General features: G+C 36.9%; 1 protein-coding gene across 7 annotated transcripts in view; it reads left to right on the top strand.

Annotated features, from left to right (window-relative positions):
• CMSS1 (cms1 ribosomal small subunit homolog) overlaps positions 1 to 16920 on the top strand; it is a 382595-nt gene extending 365675 nt beyond the window's left edge. For 6 of the 7 annotated variants that reach the window (XM_086675633.1, XM_086675635.1, XM_086675630.1 and 3 more), the window contains 7 exons: positions 1436 to 1565; positions 4998 to 5057; positions 6133 to 6235; positions 9387 to 9447; positions 9882 to 9969; positions 15144 to 15232; positions 16625 to 16920. In XM_086675633.1, coding sequence (XP_086531759.1) covers positions 1436 to 1565; positions 4998 to 5057; positions 6133 to 6235; positions 9387 to 9447; positions 9882 to 9969; positions 15144 to 15232; positions 16625 to 16708 — 615 coding nt within the window. In that variant the 3' untranslated portion in view covers positions 16709 to 16920. The remainder of the gene's footprint in view (positions 1 to 1435; positions 1566 to 4997; positions 5058 to 6132; positions 6236 to 9386; positions 9448 to 9881; positions 9970 to 15143; positions 15233 to 16624) is intronic. The other variant, XM_086675631.1, reaches the window with a different exon arrangement.
• Positions 16921 to 16960: the final 40 nt, after the last annotated feature.

Below are 16960 nucleotides of genomic sequence, written 5' to 3'. Positions count from 1 at the left end.
TTTTCATATCTATTTCAGTTTTTTAAAACCTTACATCCTGAAATACTAATAAAAAGAAAATAATAACTAGATGAAGATAGTATAAGGCATTTCTGACTCTTAATTTGGAAGCATAAAGCAAAAAGCTGTCCTTTCATTTTAATGCTTGCCTCTGAGTACATGGAAGACTGTACTGCTCCTGTACAGACTTTCTCATGGCTCAGCCTTGGAGAAAGCATGGTTAGCTTTGACCTTCCACCACAGTTGTGAAAACAGCAGTGTAATTCTCTCCCTGCCAAGAAGGTCTCCTGCAGAATTCAGCAGAGGAAATATGACGGGGATTAGAGGAAAGAAGATGGATTCAAACCAATTCCTTAACAGCAAGCTTTTAGAAAACTGAGGGGGGGTGTGCATATGTTTTCTTTGCTCACAAATGACCAAACAGAAAGATGGGTGATGCCAAATTGGCTGAGATTTGGCAAGTCCTTAAAGAAGTGACTTTAACTTCTCTTTGATAGCTTATACACTAATGGCCTTCAGGAGTGTTAAGTTCTTGGTGGCTCAAGGTCAAAACTGTAGCTAGATAGTTTAGCTTTGGCTGAAGTCATGCTAAAATGTGCCTACTGGTGACATATTTTTAAAAGTTAACTCATTTGACAGAACTGACCATTCTTGGCAGTGGTATAGAGATGAGGATGTTGTGGAAAGAGGAGAAAGGGCTGGAGTAGGGGTGGGGAATGGCTCTTTGTGGATCTTTGGTGAAATATTAGAAGGAAATGAGAAGGGAAGTTTATGATGAAAATTAACTGAACAACTGTGTGTTCCTAGTACATTGCAGGCACTCAGTAAATGCTACACAAATGAGTCCAAATCAAAATAGATGCTGTAAAGTCTTTCCTGCTCTGCTTTTCGTGGGGCCACTTCAAGATTCTCTCCCAAGACTTGAGGATTCAGAGTCTAAAGTCCCCCTTTGCAGTGGGCTCCAATGCTCAGATTACCCCTGTAGGTTTTACTTTAATCCCAGAAATCCAAATGGAGACTCGGGGCCTTAAAAATCAGGTTAGCAAAAAATTCTCAAAACTCTTCTCTCCCAGGAATAAAAATCACCTAAAGATTAAAGAGAAATTTCCACAGCAACAAGATTTCTTGACTTGTGATAGAAAATAATAGAGCCCTATTATGGAGACTCCCACAGAAATTTCAGTTCTCCTGGAAGCCATAGACCAAGAACTACAAGGAGCCTTTTAGATCGCCCATTCATTTTTGAAAGCAGTAGTTACATACAAAAAGTATTAAGTTTTTTCAAGCGTATTTATTAGAACTCACATTCATACTCAGCTTTCACCAAAATTTATGTGCAGTTTAAATACCAGAGGAATCAACCTATTCTAAGCTAATGCCATTTTAAAATCTCTCTTCCTGGGGTTTTTTTTCTTTCTTCCTTCTCATGTCTTAGAAGAAGATTACTGACGTTCTTGCAAAATCAGAGCCAAAACCAGGGACTCCTGAAGACCTACAGAAGCTGATGAAGGACTATTACAGCAGCAATCGCTCAGTGATTGAGTTAGAGGAACTAAACCTACCAGGTACAGCCAGACTTGTTTGGTTTTTTTCCCTTCTTTTTTTTTTTTTTTTCTGTACTGTTCTGAGGTTAGTCATGTAGCAAGACTCAGTGTTATTGATATCAATTTTCCTGATGAGGAGGAGCAAAAAGGTTCATGGCTACATCTCAGCCATTGAATTTGATGTATTTTCCACATGCTAATACTCCTTTCCTCAACCTAATAGTTTTAACTGTTGAATGGTTCCTTTATTAAGATGCTAAATGGCATTTGTTCAATCTAATAGAAAGATTTGTAATTGCATTTTTTTCAAAAGGCTACTGTTGAGTGTGCATTTTTTTAGCATTCTTCAAGGAGTAAGAATCCCTACTGGGTATAGAAGTTAAATTAAAATAAAGATAAAGCACATATTTAAAAGTATAGATAGGAAACATTAATTTACTCATCTTTTATAGACAAGAACTTTAGCTTCAGTAAGCTTTTAGTTTTGTTGTTGTTGTTCTTATCACAGATTTCTAGTTACAGTTTTGTGTTTATGGTAGTGTTTTGGGTTCCAGGCCAGACTTTCAAGCAAACTATCTAAAGATAGGGATAGAATTCTGCATTTTTAGCAAAGCTGACCCCTCACCCAAGTTGATTCTCTACTGTTGTTTGAGATCTACTGCCTTAGAATATTTATAATTAAATTAAAGATACTGCAGAATTCTTGAAACAACTAATTTTAATTAATTTGGAAATTTCTGATACATCCTGGAACTCTTTTGGGTGGAGATTAAAGAAAAGAGATGTTATAAAAATCACACAAGGTTTGGGTGACACTGTTTCAGATGAGCTATTTTTAGATTACTAGGGACATCTAATTACTGCTATTGGAAAAGGTCAAGGGTAGCTTGATTTCCCTTTTCCATTACAACTTTATGCTTTCTAGAGACTTAAGAAGCTGAAAAACTTCCCGTGCCCTGAATTTTTATAATTCCTTTGTGATGTGCTTTTGAAAACAAAATGCACATTGAATTTAGAGACAGGAGTGCCCCCTGTCTCTTTTCCAAAAGGAATACGCTTTAGGGAATTTAAGGAGTGCATTTCCACATGAGGGAGATCTGGAGTTTTAGACCCACAAAACCCCAACGGCTCCAACGGCAGTTAGAAACCACTTCTCTCTGGGTATAGTTCTTTTGAGGAGAGCTACGTCCTGACTGCTGTTTCGCAGGTACCAAGTGTTATAACAAAGCCTCCTTTCCAAGCTTAACTAAGTTTGCCTCAATGGTCTTTTTCCTTATAGTTCTTTGTTAGAGTATACCTTCAACTTCAGAAGAATTTGTGAGATAGTGGGGTCACTGCTACTCTGTATACTTATGGAACATCATAACTCTTAGTTTTCTAGTATTGTAGAGAATCAGAGGTCAGAAGAAACCTTTAAGAGTCATTTGAGTTGCATAGTGAGTTTACATTATATTATTGCTATATTACAGTTCAGTTGTGTAGTTAAGCAAGAATGTGTGGCCATGGCTCGGTTTAGGAAGGAAGGAAAATGTTAAAATTACTTTTATAGATAAAAAGAACAGGTTTTTATTTTCAGTTAAGAAATTAGGCCATTCTGAGACACAGTGAATAAGGCATTGTAAGAACGTTCAGGGGAAAAGATCCCAGTAAGTACACTTATGCGACCAAGGACAGAGAGGAAGTCCACGATAGGTAAAAGGAGGGACACACTGTGGGTTATTTGGAACAGGCTCCAGTCAGGGGCATAAATATAAGTGGATATAGATCATAAAGGATTGTTCCTATTTGTTTGCCGAGTGTCTAAGGGTTTTGATTTGAGGTTATTTGTGTCTGTAGGGCAGGAACATGTCTTTTCAATTAATATTGTTCACTGTACATTGCAAATGTCATACACATGGGCACTTAATTAGTTTCGAGGCAGGAATCTCTTGGAGTTAACTCAGCTGACTTCCTGAGGGCTGCAGTGTGGTTTAGATCAGTGCTAAATGCCTGTAGGCTAGCAGCAACTGAATCACCCAAGAACTTAAAAAGCAAATCCCCAAGCCCACTCCCAAGGAATTCTGACTAACAAAAGGAGTCCATCCCAGGAATCTATATCTTTTATAAAGCTCTTAGGGTGAGTCTGATCATATCCAGGCTTGGGAAATTACAGTTTTAAAGACCATGAAAGGCTATACGGTTGTATAGGAAGCAATATCTTTGAAGTTAATTACATAATATGAGTTATATATGCTGGGTCACAATATAAATGTCATTTAATTAAGTAATAGTTTACTCCTTGGCACTCTTCAGTGTTTACCGAAAACCTTTTTCCTGTAGAAAGAATTAAAATGATAAACATGATTTTCCTTTTTTATTTATACATCTCAGGTACAGAGTTAATAATACTACATAATTGCTAGACCATGATAGTCCTTGGTTGAGCAAGACCCCTATATTTTATTTAAGTGTTATATTGTCTTTTACTGTGGTGCTGTGTTGTATTTTGATGCATTATTCCCACTCTTCCCCAATCCACACTCCTTTTTACATTCCCCATAGCATTCAGTCTAATGTGTTAATACATGTTTTTAAATGTGTATATATGCTTGTAAAATGTCATGTCATTGTATGTGTGTTCATTTTACAATTTATCTAAATGATGTGCTGAACTTCTCATTTTGTTTTTTTTCTCACTGAGACCTTTTTTGAGATATGCCTATCTGGCTTTATGTACATCAAGTTCATTGCTTCTAAATGCTACATAGTATTCCAATGATTTTATCTACCACATATTGGTCATCCATTTTCTTAGATACAGACACCTGGGTTGCCTTGTGCTCCCCACTATCACAAATGCTATCACAATGCTAGGAGAAATACACTTGTGTATGTCCCTTTATAGACCGCATAAGAATTTCTTTCCATCATTTACTCAGGAATGTGATCATGGGGTCATAGGGTGTATACAACTTAATTTTAGTACTTTCCAGAATAGCTATTACCAGTTTATACCTCCACCTACATTTCACAAGAGTTTTATCACCCTACATCCTTGACAATACTTGGTATTATCCGTCTAAGAATTCCCATTCTAATGTGTGTGTAAAGTATTATTTCATCATTGCACTAATAGGCACTTCTATGATGACTAGTGAGTTTGTGCATCTCTACATAGATGTGTTAGCTATTTCCCCTTTACCTTTGTGTATTGCTTATTCCATAGACTTGAAAAATAAACATACTTCATTAGTCTGTTTCACTACTCTAAGAAATTATGGCTTAAAGGTTATAAAGTTTAAAGGTTAAAGTTTACTTGTTCTTGTTGCTGCTGTTGTTTTAAATACTGGACAACACTTTAAAATATATAATGAGCCCCCATTCACTAATGTTGTACATCCTTATTCATTTAATCTGTTTTGATCATGTGTGTGTTGGCAAAATCCTCTACAAAGCATGTCTGTCATATTCTAGACTCCTGTTTCCTCAAGGCCAATGATTTGACTCATAGTCTTTCATCATACCTAAAAGAAAGTAAGTAAATATGATTTTCTTTTAAGTTATTCACCAAGTTGTTATTACTTCATTAAATACTTCATTACTTCTCTTTTTGAGAGAAGAGAGAGAGAGAGAGAGAGAGAGGACATGACTGGGAGGCAGAGAGAGAGAGAGAGAATCCTATGAGGGGCAGAGAGAGAAAGACAAGCAAGGCCCACCTGAAGTGGGGCTCATGTTTTATCTGAAGTGGGGCTTGAGCTCACCCAATGTGAGACTCGAACTCATTAGCCATGAGATCATGATCTGAGCCAAAGTCAGATGCTTAATGACTGAACCACCTAGGTGCTCAAGATCCATCTCTTTAAAAACTTCTAAAACTACCTTTAAAAGCAGAACTTTCTACCTAAAATGGATTTGAAATAGAGGTTTCTCTTAAGGTCCATCTTGGTACTAATTTCTGCTTATTTATGTTTATTCTTGTTTTTCTCTGGCTTTGAGAATTTGGGTTTTGGTCTCATTTTTGGTTTATAATAAATTAATATTAGTATTGGTCTAGGAATCCAGAGAATACTTGGTATTCTGGTACTTGGTATTCTAGTACCAGGCCCCTGCTGTTTGACCTGGGACAAGTCACTGTGTATTCCTCTGGGACTTGATTTTGTTATCTGAAAGAGAAGGAAGTTGGACATGTGATGTCTATTCTAGCTGTGAAATTGTGAAATTCTGTTCACATGCTCAGAACTCAGATCATGGCTATTGCACAATCTAATTTCATCTTTTCAACATGTATTGTGGATAGCCAGTAATAAGCTAGATTATTCATATTAGGTAGTCATCTATTTGTGGCTGACAATGAAATAGTTTAGATATAAAGATTTAACATTTCGCTAATCATATTTAGCTAACTTGGCATATTGTGTGCTTTGTGTTATAAGTTAATGATTTTTCATTTTAATCTAATATCTAGAATAACCAGATAACAGAATCTACATGGTACTCATTATATTTTACTTTAATTAAATACTAACAAAGAATAATTGGAGAATACGCAACTTTGGGGGCCCTATTTTGTTGTATTTAGAGTAATATTTTTCTAATGGTCTTTTTTCAGTCTGCCCTAAGTGGGTAAAACTTCGGAAAAATCATAATGAGAAGAAATCGGTCCTGATGCTGATCATCTGCAGCTCTGCCCTCCGGGCCCTGGAGCTTATTAGGTTGGATGCTTCACCCATTCATTTCATAAATGTTTTTTTGAATAACTGATACGTGTCAAGCTGATATGCTCTGTATGCTAGAGACGTAACAATGAACAAATAAATATACATCATAATGTCAGGTAGTGTCAAGTTATATAAGACAAAATAAAGCATAGAGAAGGGATAGAAGGGAGTGGGGGGCTACTTTTAAAAGTGTTGTCACAGGAGGCTTTTCCAAGGAGAATGACATTTGAGCAGAGACATGAACAAAGTGAAGGAGAAAGCCAAGCAGATGTCTGGAAGAAGAGCATTCCAGACAGAGTGAACAGGAAGCACAAAAGGCGCTGGGACGCAATGTTACCGAAAGATTTTGAGCAGGGGAGTCACATGATCTGAATAATCATTCTAAAGGATCAGTTTGGCTGCTTTGTGGAGAACACGCATTGTAGAGGGCAAGAGTCAAAGCAAGGAAATAATACGAGCAATAACCAGTTGGAAGAAATAATGGAAAAAAAGACCTAATTTAAAATAATAACAAGAGGGGCGCCTGGGTGGCTCAGTTGGTTAAGCGTCTGACTTCAGTTCAGGTCATCATCTCACGATTCACAAGTTCAAGCTGTGTGGAGCTCTGTGCTGACAGCTCAGAGACCAGAGCCTGCTTTGGGTTCTGTGTCTCCCTCTCTCTTTCCTCCTCCCCTGCTCATATTCTGTCTGTCTCTCTCTCTCTCTGTCTCAAAAATATGTAAACATCAAAAAAAAAACTTAATAAAATAAAAAAATAATAACAAGAATGGAACACCAGAGAATAAGCTTACCAAAATCTATATCAAGAAAATATTACACAAGCCACTCAGAAGATCTGGAACAGACAAAAGGGTATACTATATTGTTGAATAGGAAGAGTTGATGTTATAAAGATGTCTGTGTTACATAGACTAATCTACAGATTTCACAGATTCCCAGTGAAACTGCAATAGAATTGGTTTTTTAGCTAGATAAGCTAAAGTTCAAAGTTTAAAGATAAGCTATAGTTCTAAGTTCATAAGAGAAAATACAGAATAAAAAAGAGCTGGGGAAATTCTGATAAAGAATATTAGTGAGAGGATACTATGCCTATAGTATCTATCAGATTACCAATGGATATATATTACAGAGTCTCACTAATCAAAACAGTATGGAACTGGCATATGCGTGATAAATCAGACCAGTGGAACATAATTGGAAGTTTAGAAACAGGCCCATATGCATTTGAAAATGTAGCGTGTGGCAAAGGTGACAAATCAGTAAGGAAAGATGGATTATTTAATAAATGGTGTTGGAACAACTACGCAGCCATCTGGAAAAGTAACTTTGGATCCATATCTCGCCTCTCATACCAAGATAAATTCCAAATGGACTGAAAATTTATATATAAAAATTATGTTTTAAAGATAATTTGTCAGTGCTTTACTAAGTGCTTTCACATACCTTTTCATTTACTGCATTCTCATAGAAAAAACAAAAAGGCTTCCTTCCACTGGATCGGTGGTAACATTGAGCTTTCAGAAAAGAGCCATCAGAGTTAAAAGGGGTTTACTGGGACTAGCCCTCTTTCAGGGCCAGGCTCTGTACCAGACTTTGACAGGAGGTAAAACAAAGGAAAATCCAAGTCCTGGAGAAAAATAAAGTGAGGTGCAAATGTAGACGCTCAGTAGCTATTTAGCATCTATTTTTCTAAATGAACTAATCTGATTATGAATTTAGAAAAGTAGTTTTTAAGTTCTTCCAATTCTCCTTTCCCCACAAGACACACACATTAACTTGCATCACACACTCTCTCAATAAAACAAGTGTTTCTTGTGACATATCTGCTCTAAACACAATTGATCTTCAAGACTCCACCTGCTTCTGGGGCAGTACTTGCTGGTTCTGAAATCATATTAGTTCATACTGACTTTTCAGTGTTCTAAAAACTACCACCACAGAATTCATTTCAGATTCAGACGTTGATGGCAAAAGACGTTGGCCTGGAGATGACCTCCTAAAAACAAACCGTCAAATTGATTTGAGCTTTTACTGCACATAAATACTTTTCTGAAGGGCATAAAAGCACTATGTTGTCACACTTCATTTGCCAATCCTGTGTTCTTCTGTGTCGTTCGTAATACTATGATATACTTCAAGGTTAGGTGATTTGCAAAAAGTGATTTCTGAGCTAGCACAACAAGCCCTATTCATAAAGACTAATGGTGAATAATTCTAGCTTTTCTAAGAATATCTGTTCTCTTGAGGACCATGAATTAACATTAAATATGTCCCCTAAACTGTCTTCCTCGTTAACCTTGCCATGGAGAAAGCTTATGTGTGAGTAAAAATCAAGCACAACAGAACATGTATAGCATAATTCACTATCTTGCAAACTCATGTATTCCTACTGGTCAATATTATTTTTCAAAACATAATCATGATATATAAAGGAAAATAATATTGCTGAGCAGTATTCCCTTGTTAGGTCTATTACCAAACATCAATTAAAAGATCGTTCTTTTATACTTTTATACCCGTTGATACCAGAAGCATTTCCACATGTAAAATTTTGCCGAAAGTTTCTCTCTGCAAAGTAGAAGGTGGGGGGGCTGCTCTGATCGAAAGATAAGCCTTCTCCTCCCTGCCAGCTCATTCCCAGCAATCTGCCACAGCAGCCACATACAGCCTTTTGTTAGATGCCCTTGGGCTCCACAGAGCACAGTCTGAGATCACTGTTCTATGATATTTGTTGCAACTAAATTTTGAATGAGAACTATACTGCAGAGTTTAAAGGTAAATTCTCTGCCAGGGACCTGAAATATAAACATTCTGTATTAACAAGTGAAGGGCAGATCCATATTTTTCAATTATCAAGGAAACCTAAGTAAAGCTAACCTTGTGTATGAGAGTTAGAAGCAACCCAGATACATCCTGAATAAAAAACTTCCTCACTTTCCTTCCAGAGTGGGGCTGACTTGAAAATCTCGGAATTTTTTTGTGTACACACACACACACACACACACACACACATGCATGTGCTCATAGTTAAACACAGAAATGCCATATTCTTTTGAATAAAACAAAACATAATACTTTAGTAGTCAAAGTGGCCTGCGATGGGTAAGTTTTCTTAGGCAATAATGTGTTTTTTTTTTTTTATTAGGTCGATGACAGCATTCAGAGGAGACAGCAAAGTTATGAAATTATTTGCAAAACACATAAAGGTAAGCAAGGGCCTGTGGTTCCTGATGGGCGATGTAAGTTATCCTTAAAGGCCACTCCCAGCTTTTTCTTATCTCCTTAGCTGATATTTTCTTTGTTCTTATATAACATATTTAACAACTATTCTGGTGTTCTTTGCATTCCCTGCTTCTGCATGCCCACCTGCCCCCACAACAGTCACAACTCCTCTGTGTGCCAAGATTTTTCTACAGAAGCTGCGATCTGACCCCTGCATTCTCTGAAGATTCCCCGGTTTTATAGGGCAATGCTTTTCTATCTTGACTTTAACTTTCATTGCCCTGGATGTTGAGCCTAAACAAGGGTAGCCCATTTGCTTTTTTACTTCCTTAACTTTTGGATAAAGTGCTCTAAATTGGCCTATGATTTGCACTTTCTAAAGACTCTTCTTTCCTCTCTTCTGTCTTGCAATAAATAGGTCCAGGAGCAGGTAAAGTTGCTGGAGAAGCGTGTTGTGCACCTGGGTGTAGGAACTCCAGGAAGGATTAAAGAACTCATTAAACAAGGTATGAAAAGAGGCGCTGATATGCCTACTTAGTACTGGGAGTTTACCTTACCCCCCATGTGAGTTTAGGAAACCACATTTGTGATATAATGAAACCAGACTTCTGTGTTGATTGGGGAGTTGGAAACTTAGCTTTGTGTTGGTAGAGCTAGCAGGCAGGTGTGAAGCAGTAGGGAATGGTAAGGATTGTGGCAAACTTCAGTACATGTGCCCACCTACACACATTCAGATTCCACTTGCTTTAAGCAGGTTAGTGGATCCACAATTCATTTCCACTAGTTTGCAACCTCTAGAATTTGTAGAGCTAGGTGAGTTGATTATTTCTCTCTTAATTAATTGAATCTTGGTTCCCCAAGACTTCCATTTCAGTTGAGGGCTTATATATAAAACATGTTGAAACTAAAATGAGGTTTCTATGGATGAAATACAGGTATTCCAGAGTGTTTCTCCCAAATTCATTTCTCTTTTAGTATTTTACCCAGAAAGTATTCCAGACAACATCCACCGCTGGGTTTTTATAATTTGTTGGCTCTCTCAAAGTCAGTAGCCTAAAACTTGTTAATCTGCTGATGATCTTATTACCTGTTTTACCTGCCAGACTGATTAAAGATTTCTTTTCAATACTCACTTCCAAATTACTTATTTAATATACTAATAGAACTCTGTTACAATTGGAACTATTCCTAGATTTTTTAATATATCTAAAAGTAATATGTTCATCAATGTAATAACTAATATAGAGATGGTCATTTGCCAAGAAGCAAACAAAAGCTTAAAATACGAGTGTTTCTTTCCAGATGAAAATCATCCAGGGTTAAATGAACCCACTATGTACAAAGGTCTGTGCAATTACAAAGAAGTGACAGACTTGGCAACCCCAGACAAGGAAGGGAAGCACAGTTTTTGAGTTCCTACTTGCACTGGTGCCATGCCACACACTCCTATGTATCTCAGTAAATATTCATGGCACCCTTGCACGCTAGCTTTTTTTTTTTTCATAGAAGAGAAAACTCTGAAGCTCTGAAGGATTAAGTGGCTGTCCCACAGTCTCTTAGTCTAGGCGTTCCTAGCTCTAGAGGCTTTCCCCCTCAAAGAGCTCCTGATCCTTGAAAAGATAAATATACATAGAATGAGATTGACAAAATGAGGCACTAAATGCCAAGGGCCAAATGAGCACCTCCAAGTCCTATAAGAGTGGAAATAGATTATTATGGAGGCTGAATCTGTATGGAAGGCTTTACAGAGAAAAGGGTCTTTAACTGATCTTTGAAGTATAAGGAGGATTAAAATAGGATCTTTGAAGTATGGAAATGTGAGAAAAACAGGAATAGGAGAATCACTGAATCAGAAGAGGGCAGGCAGATACACATGACTGAGATACAGTGTTAAGCTCTCATGGATTCAGACCTTCAGAGTCAAATCCCAGATCCAGCAACTGACCAGCTCTGTGACCTTGGCAAGTTACTTAACCTCTCTAAATCTTTTTCTGTATTCAGATGAGGGATAGTGATAGTATCTTCCTCCTGGGATTGATATGATAACAAAGTGCCAATAAAGAATTTCACACCCTAAGGACTCAATAAATGCTAGTTATTATTTTCATTAAAGAGAATAACTTTCTTGGTTGGAAACTTTGTGGGCTTTAGTAGCTGGTGATTGAACTCGAAAGGAAGTCAGATTGTGGAGGGAGGACTTTGAACACTAGGTTGAAGAGTTTGGATTTTTGTCTTGTGGACATAGGAGGGCATTGTAGTGAAGGAACAGATGAGAGGCACTCATAGCCTACCTGTGAGACAGTTGGGAGAGATTGGTTGGGCAGCAGGAGGGTCCAGGGATGGACCCTGCCTCTCGCACAGCTCTTAGCCAAAGATTCACCTCACTCCCCCACCTCGAATCCAGATGGTTGTCTGTATGTCACCAGGAACCCCATGCAATAGGGCCACTCTTCTCCATATTTAAAAGAGAGAGAGAGAGGGAGAAAGAGAAAACGAAACTCTACATACAGATTGTTGAGATTTGATTTCTGGAGAGTAGTGAGGACTCAGTGTGAAAGCTTATTTCATTTAAGGGGTGAAAAAATCACTTAAGGATCTATTGATTTTTTATAATACTAATGAAAATAACTTTTACTTCTGATTCTGATTGGATGCATGATTTAATATTCATTAACCACAGGTGTTAGGCTACATACAAAGCATTTAAAGAGACCAATCCCAGCCCTCTAGAAACTGGAAATGTAACAAAGCAATGGCACATAACTCGTTTTATGTAGCTGTTTATGACTTAAGATGTTTGTATGTAGAATATATTAAGGAAAGTTTCCAGACTTCGAAAGATATCCCATGGCATGGAATCTGTACAATTATAGACAGAAGTATATTGTTTTAATCTAATAATGAAGCAGATTTTCTGACTATAAGAGCCTTTCAAAAATGCAAAAAAGCACAGAAAAGAAAATATATCACTTTAGAGAAAATCACTTGTTAGATAATACTGAATATATTTCCTTTAGTCTTTTTTCTATGCATTTATATACTTATTTTTGTAAGTGGAGATCATGCTATATATCATAATTTTATAACTTGCCTTTTCCACTTAGCATATCTTATGAGGACTTTGCTCATTATGAAATAGTCTTAATTTTTAATTTTTTAATGTTTTTATTTGTTTTTGAGATAGAAACACAGAGAGTAGGAGAGGGGCAGAGAGAGAGAGGGAGACACAGAATCTGAAGCAGGCTGCAGGCTCTGAGCTGTCAGCACAGAGCCCGACACAGGGCTCAAACTCACGAGCTGTGAGATCATGACCTGAGCTGAAGTTGGACGCTCAACCAACTGAGCCCCCCAGGTGCCCCTTTAATTTTTAATTTTTAATGGCTGTATAATATGTACATAATATTCTACTTGTTTTTACAGTTTTATCGAGATATGATTAACCTATAACATTGTATTAGTCCAGTGTGTACAATGGAATGACTTTATACATATATAGCAAAATGATTACTACAATAAATTTAGTTAACATCAATCACCTCAAATAATTATAAATTTTTTTCTTGTGATGAGAACTCTTAAGATCTACTGTCTTAGCACCTTTCAAATATACAGTACAGTATTAACTACAGTCACTGTGCTGTACGTTACATCCCCAGACCTTATTTACTTTACAACTGGAAGTTTTTACCTTTTGACCATCTTCATCCATTTTCCCCACCCTCTCCCTTTGGCATCCACCAATGTGTTCTGTATGAGTTAGGTTTTTTAGATTTGACATATAAGTGAGATCATACAGTATTTGTCTTCCTCTGTCTGACTTATTTCACTTAACATAATACCCCCAAGGTCCATTCCTGTTGTCATAAATGACAGGATTTCCTTCCTTTTTATGGATGAATAATATTCCCCTGTGTGTGTGTGTGTGTGTGTGTGTGTGTGTGTGTGTGTGTGAATTTTCTTTATTCATTCGTTGATGAATACTACGGGTTGTTTCCATGTCTTGGCTATTGTAAATAACGCTGCAATAAACATAGTGGTGCAGATACCTTTTTGAGATAGTGAGTTCGTTTCTTTTGGATATATACCCAGAAGTAGAATTGCTGGATCATATGGTAGTTTTATTTTCAATTTCTTGAGTGTCCTTCCATGCTGTTTTCCATAGTGACTGTATCAATTTACATTCCCACCAACAGTGCACAATAGGTCCCTTTTCTCCACATCCTCACCAGCACTTATTATGTCTTGTGGGGGTTTTTGATAATATGATTGATGATTAGTGATGTTGAGCACTTTTTCATGTACCTATTGGCCATTTGAATGTCTTTATTGGAAAAGTATCTATTCATTTCCTCTGTCCATTTTTAAATCAGATTAATTGGTGTTTTTTGCTGCTGATTTGCATAAGTTCTTTATATATTTTGGATATTAACCCCAAGTTATATTGTTTTTTAGTAATTAGGATACATGGATTATTTCTAAATTTTTGCTATTATAAATAATACTGCAATGATCATCTTTGCAAATAACTATATTTATTTCTTTTTAAAAAAAAAAGATTTTGTTTTTAAGTAATCTCTATACCTAATGTGGGGCTCATACTTAAAACCCCAAGATCAAGAGTTACATACTCTACCAACAGAGCTATGCTGGTGCCCCATTAACTATATTTAAGTTTCTGATGTTTTTTTTAGTGATATGTCATAGAAAGAAAATTATTTTATCAAATAGTAAGCATTTTAAGCTTCTATTATATAATGCTCTAGTGCCTTCCTGAGAGACTATCTGTTTGCTCTCCCACCAACAGTAAGTTATTTTTAAGGGTAGACTACCAACCCATTGTCCTTCTCAATTTATCATTTTTAATTTTGCAGAGGGAAATTTAAATAGGAGTCATTATAATTATAAGAAGAATGAAAAAGTCTTTTGGACAGAGGGGAAATACTGAAATAATCACAGAGAAGAGTTGAGGGGAAGCACTGCAGAGGAAGGCTTCAGTTATGTTTCCACATGTCACATGAAACAGCTTGGGGTAGTGGGAAAAACTAACTGTGACCAACTCTGAGACCTCTGAGGAACAGGCAATAGCTGAAGTCCCCTCCAGCCCCACATTCCATAATTGTCTCTAGATAGATAGGAAGACAGAAATGGAGTCCTTAAGTGGTTTGCTAGTCTTCTCAAAGGGTAGCACACTTTGAATAGAACCCATTCATATTTACCTCCTTTTCTGCCTAAAATTAAACCTCAAACACCAGCCTCATCCTTCTGTCCATTCACCTTCTCAGAGTCATTCAGACTCCATTGGATTCAATTCCTCTGAAAGGCCACACCTAGATTGCAGGATCCATCTTATCAAATTCTTGTCAGGAATGAGACTTCACCCTCTGGGGCTTCATGAAACAGAGTCTTGGGATTGATTCTCTGCCAGGATTTGAGCAGTTGACGAGCTTAGCAGCTTCTCTGCTTCCCTCAGAATCAGTGATAAGATTATAAGGAAAGCAATCTCCGAGTTCTGCATTTGTTTTCCATCAGGCAAGGGCTGCACTTAGTGTGCAGAGATTAGTTGCTGGGGGAGAGGACAGCAAATGAGGCAAAAAGCAACCTGGAGACTAAAAAGTCATTTGGATAAGCTTCTATCATAAGGTTTTGCTGTAGCAACTCTCTCTCTCTCTGTCTCTTTCAGGTGGCCTTAATTTGAACCCCTTAAAATTTCTGGTTTTTGACTGGAACTGGAGAGATCAGAAGTTGAGGAGGATGATGGACATTCCCGAGGTACCGTGTAACCAGCCTGTAATCTTTTTTTCTTCAGCTTGAGCTTAAGTTCAAACACAGTAATAAAGTCATTGACATCGGGAGCCAAAAATTCTGGCCATTGAAATTCTTTCTGTCTTTTAACTCTGAAGTAACTGCAGTTATAAAGTCCATCTCACCCCTTAGACCTAACTGTATCCTTTCCATATCTTTTGTAGGAATCAGCTTTGTTTCTTCATTAAATGACCAATGGCTTCTGCCCCACTGGGGACCACATCTGTACTATACCTTTGAGAAACAGGAAGCTCTGGAGGACTTGGCATATTTTTGTGTGCCTTGCTTTAGAGACATAGTCATCTTTGTCTTTCATCTTTACAGATGCGCTAGGGAGCGGGGGCACAAACTTGCCTCATGGCCTGCATCTCCCATACCCAAAACCTCACTCACTTAATATAGAGGGCTATTTTGGTTTGGGGTAGGGAAATTATTTTGCTGTCTCAGTGAATTAAAACTGGTTGAATGCCTTTGTGGCCACATAAGCATTAGCTTATTATATATTTATGAAAGTAATCTAGTATCATCAAAATATGAAAAATTGATTTTCCACCTACTGTGTACCATGGAGCTAATTTTTCAAGCTAGCCTGATGTTTAGAAGTATCTGTTGGAGAGAAAAGGGTTTGTGCAATAATTAACATGACTGCCAGTCACCAACCATCATGGCAGTAACTATAAAAGAATTTGAAATTAATTCTCCAAATGTGCTGAATGAATTAATTTACCACATAAAACTATATATATCCCCAGAATGACCAAACCTGATTATGATTAATCAGTGAGTTATATCAGATATCAGTACAGGTTAAAAGACAACTTTCTCAGTTTCCTATACACACACACATCCTGTCCCCTGAACTGACTGGGTTTTTTTAAAACCAGTTTAACAAATTTGATGTTAGGCACATGAGGCCATATTTAATTATTTCAGTTATAATATTAAATCTGAGTAATCCACCATGAGTTTTCTAATTATAAGAAATTGTGTCAAAAAACCACCTTTTTATCCATAGTTATTTTTATTATGTTGATGTCATTCTTGTCAGTTATCCTATATTGAAATATGTGTGTAATCTAGGCATACTTTGGGTACCTTGAAACATCTTTGTATAAGATTTTTTAAATGAGATTTTATTTTGAATGGTAACAAAAGGGCACTTTAATGAAACTGATGTTTTATATAGTATCTCTTCCTTTACTTAAGTAAATATTTCAACTCTGAATAAAACACAGGTTAGGATTTTTGCCCTCCATAACAGCTATCTAAATACCAGGACGTCCAGATGGTTGAATTTATTCACCAAGACTATCTTTTCTTGATCTTAACCTCTTTTTCCCCCTCTTGTTTCTCTTTTAGATAAGAAAGGAGGTTTTTGAACTTCTGGAAATGGGAGTCCTCAGTCTGTGCAAGTCAGAATCTTTGAAGCTGGGCCTTTTCTAAGTCTGGGTCCTATGAAAATTCCAGTTTTTATGGGATTTGCATCTCGTTTAATAGCTCTGGAATATTGCAAGCACTCAGTAAATATCAGCTATTGTTTTATTATGTTAACTGCATCACCAGATGAATCACTAGAAATTTTTGATGGAGATTCTTTGACAAAACTGAAGCTGTCCTTTGCCAACCTCTCTGTATAATAAAGTATCACCAGCTTGTGTGTGATTTTTTTTTTTTTTTTTTTTTTTTTTTTGAGCA

Source organism: Puma concolor, chromosome C2 (genome assembly GCF_028749965.1).
Source record: "Puma concolor isolate L17-30 chromosome C2, mPumCon1.1.hap2, whole genome shotgun sequence".
In the NCBI taxonomy this organism is placed as follows: Eukaryota; Metazoa; Chordata; class Mammalia; order Carnivora; family Felidae; genus Puma; species Puma concolor.
This window is presented reverse-complemented; position numbering and strand designations above follow the sequence as displayed.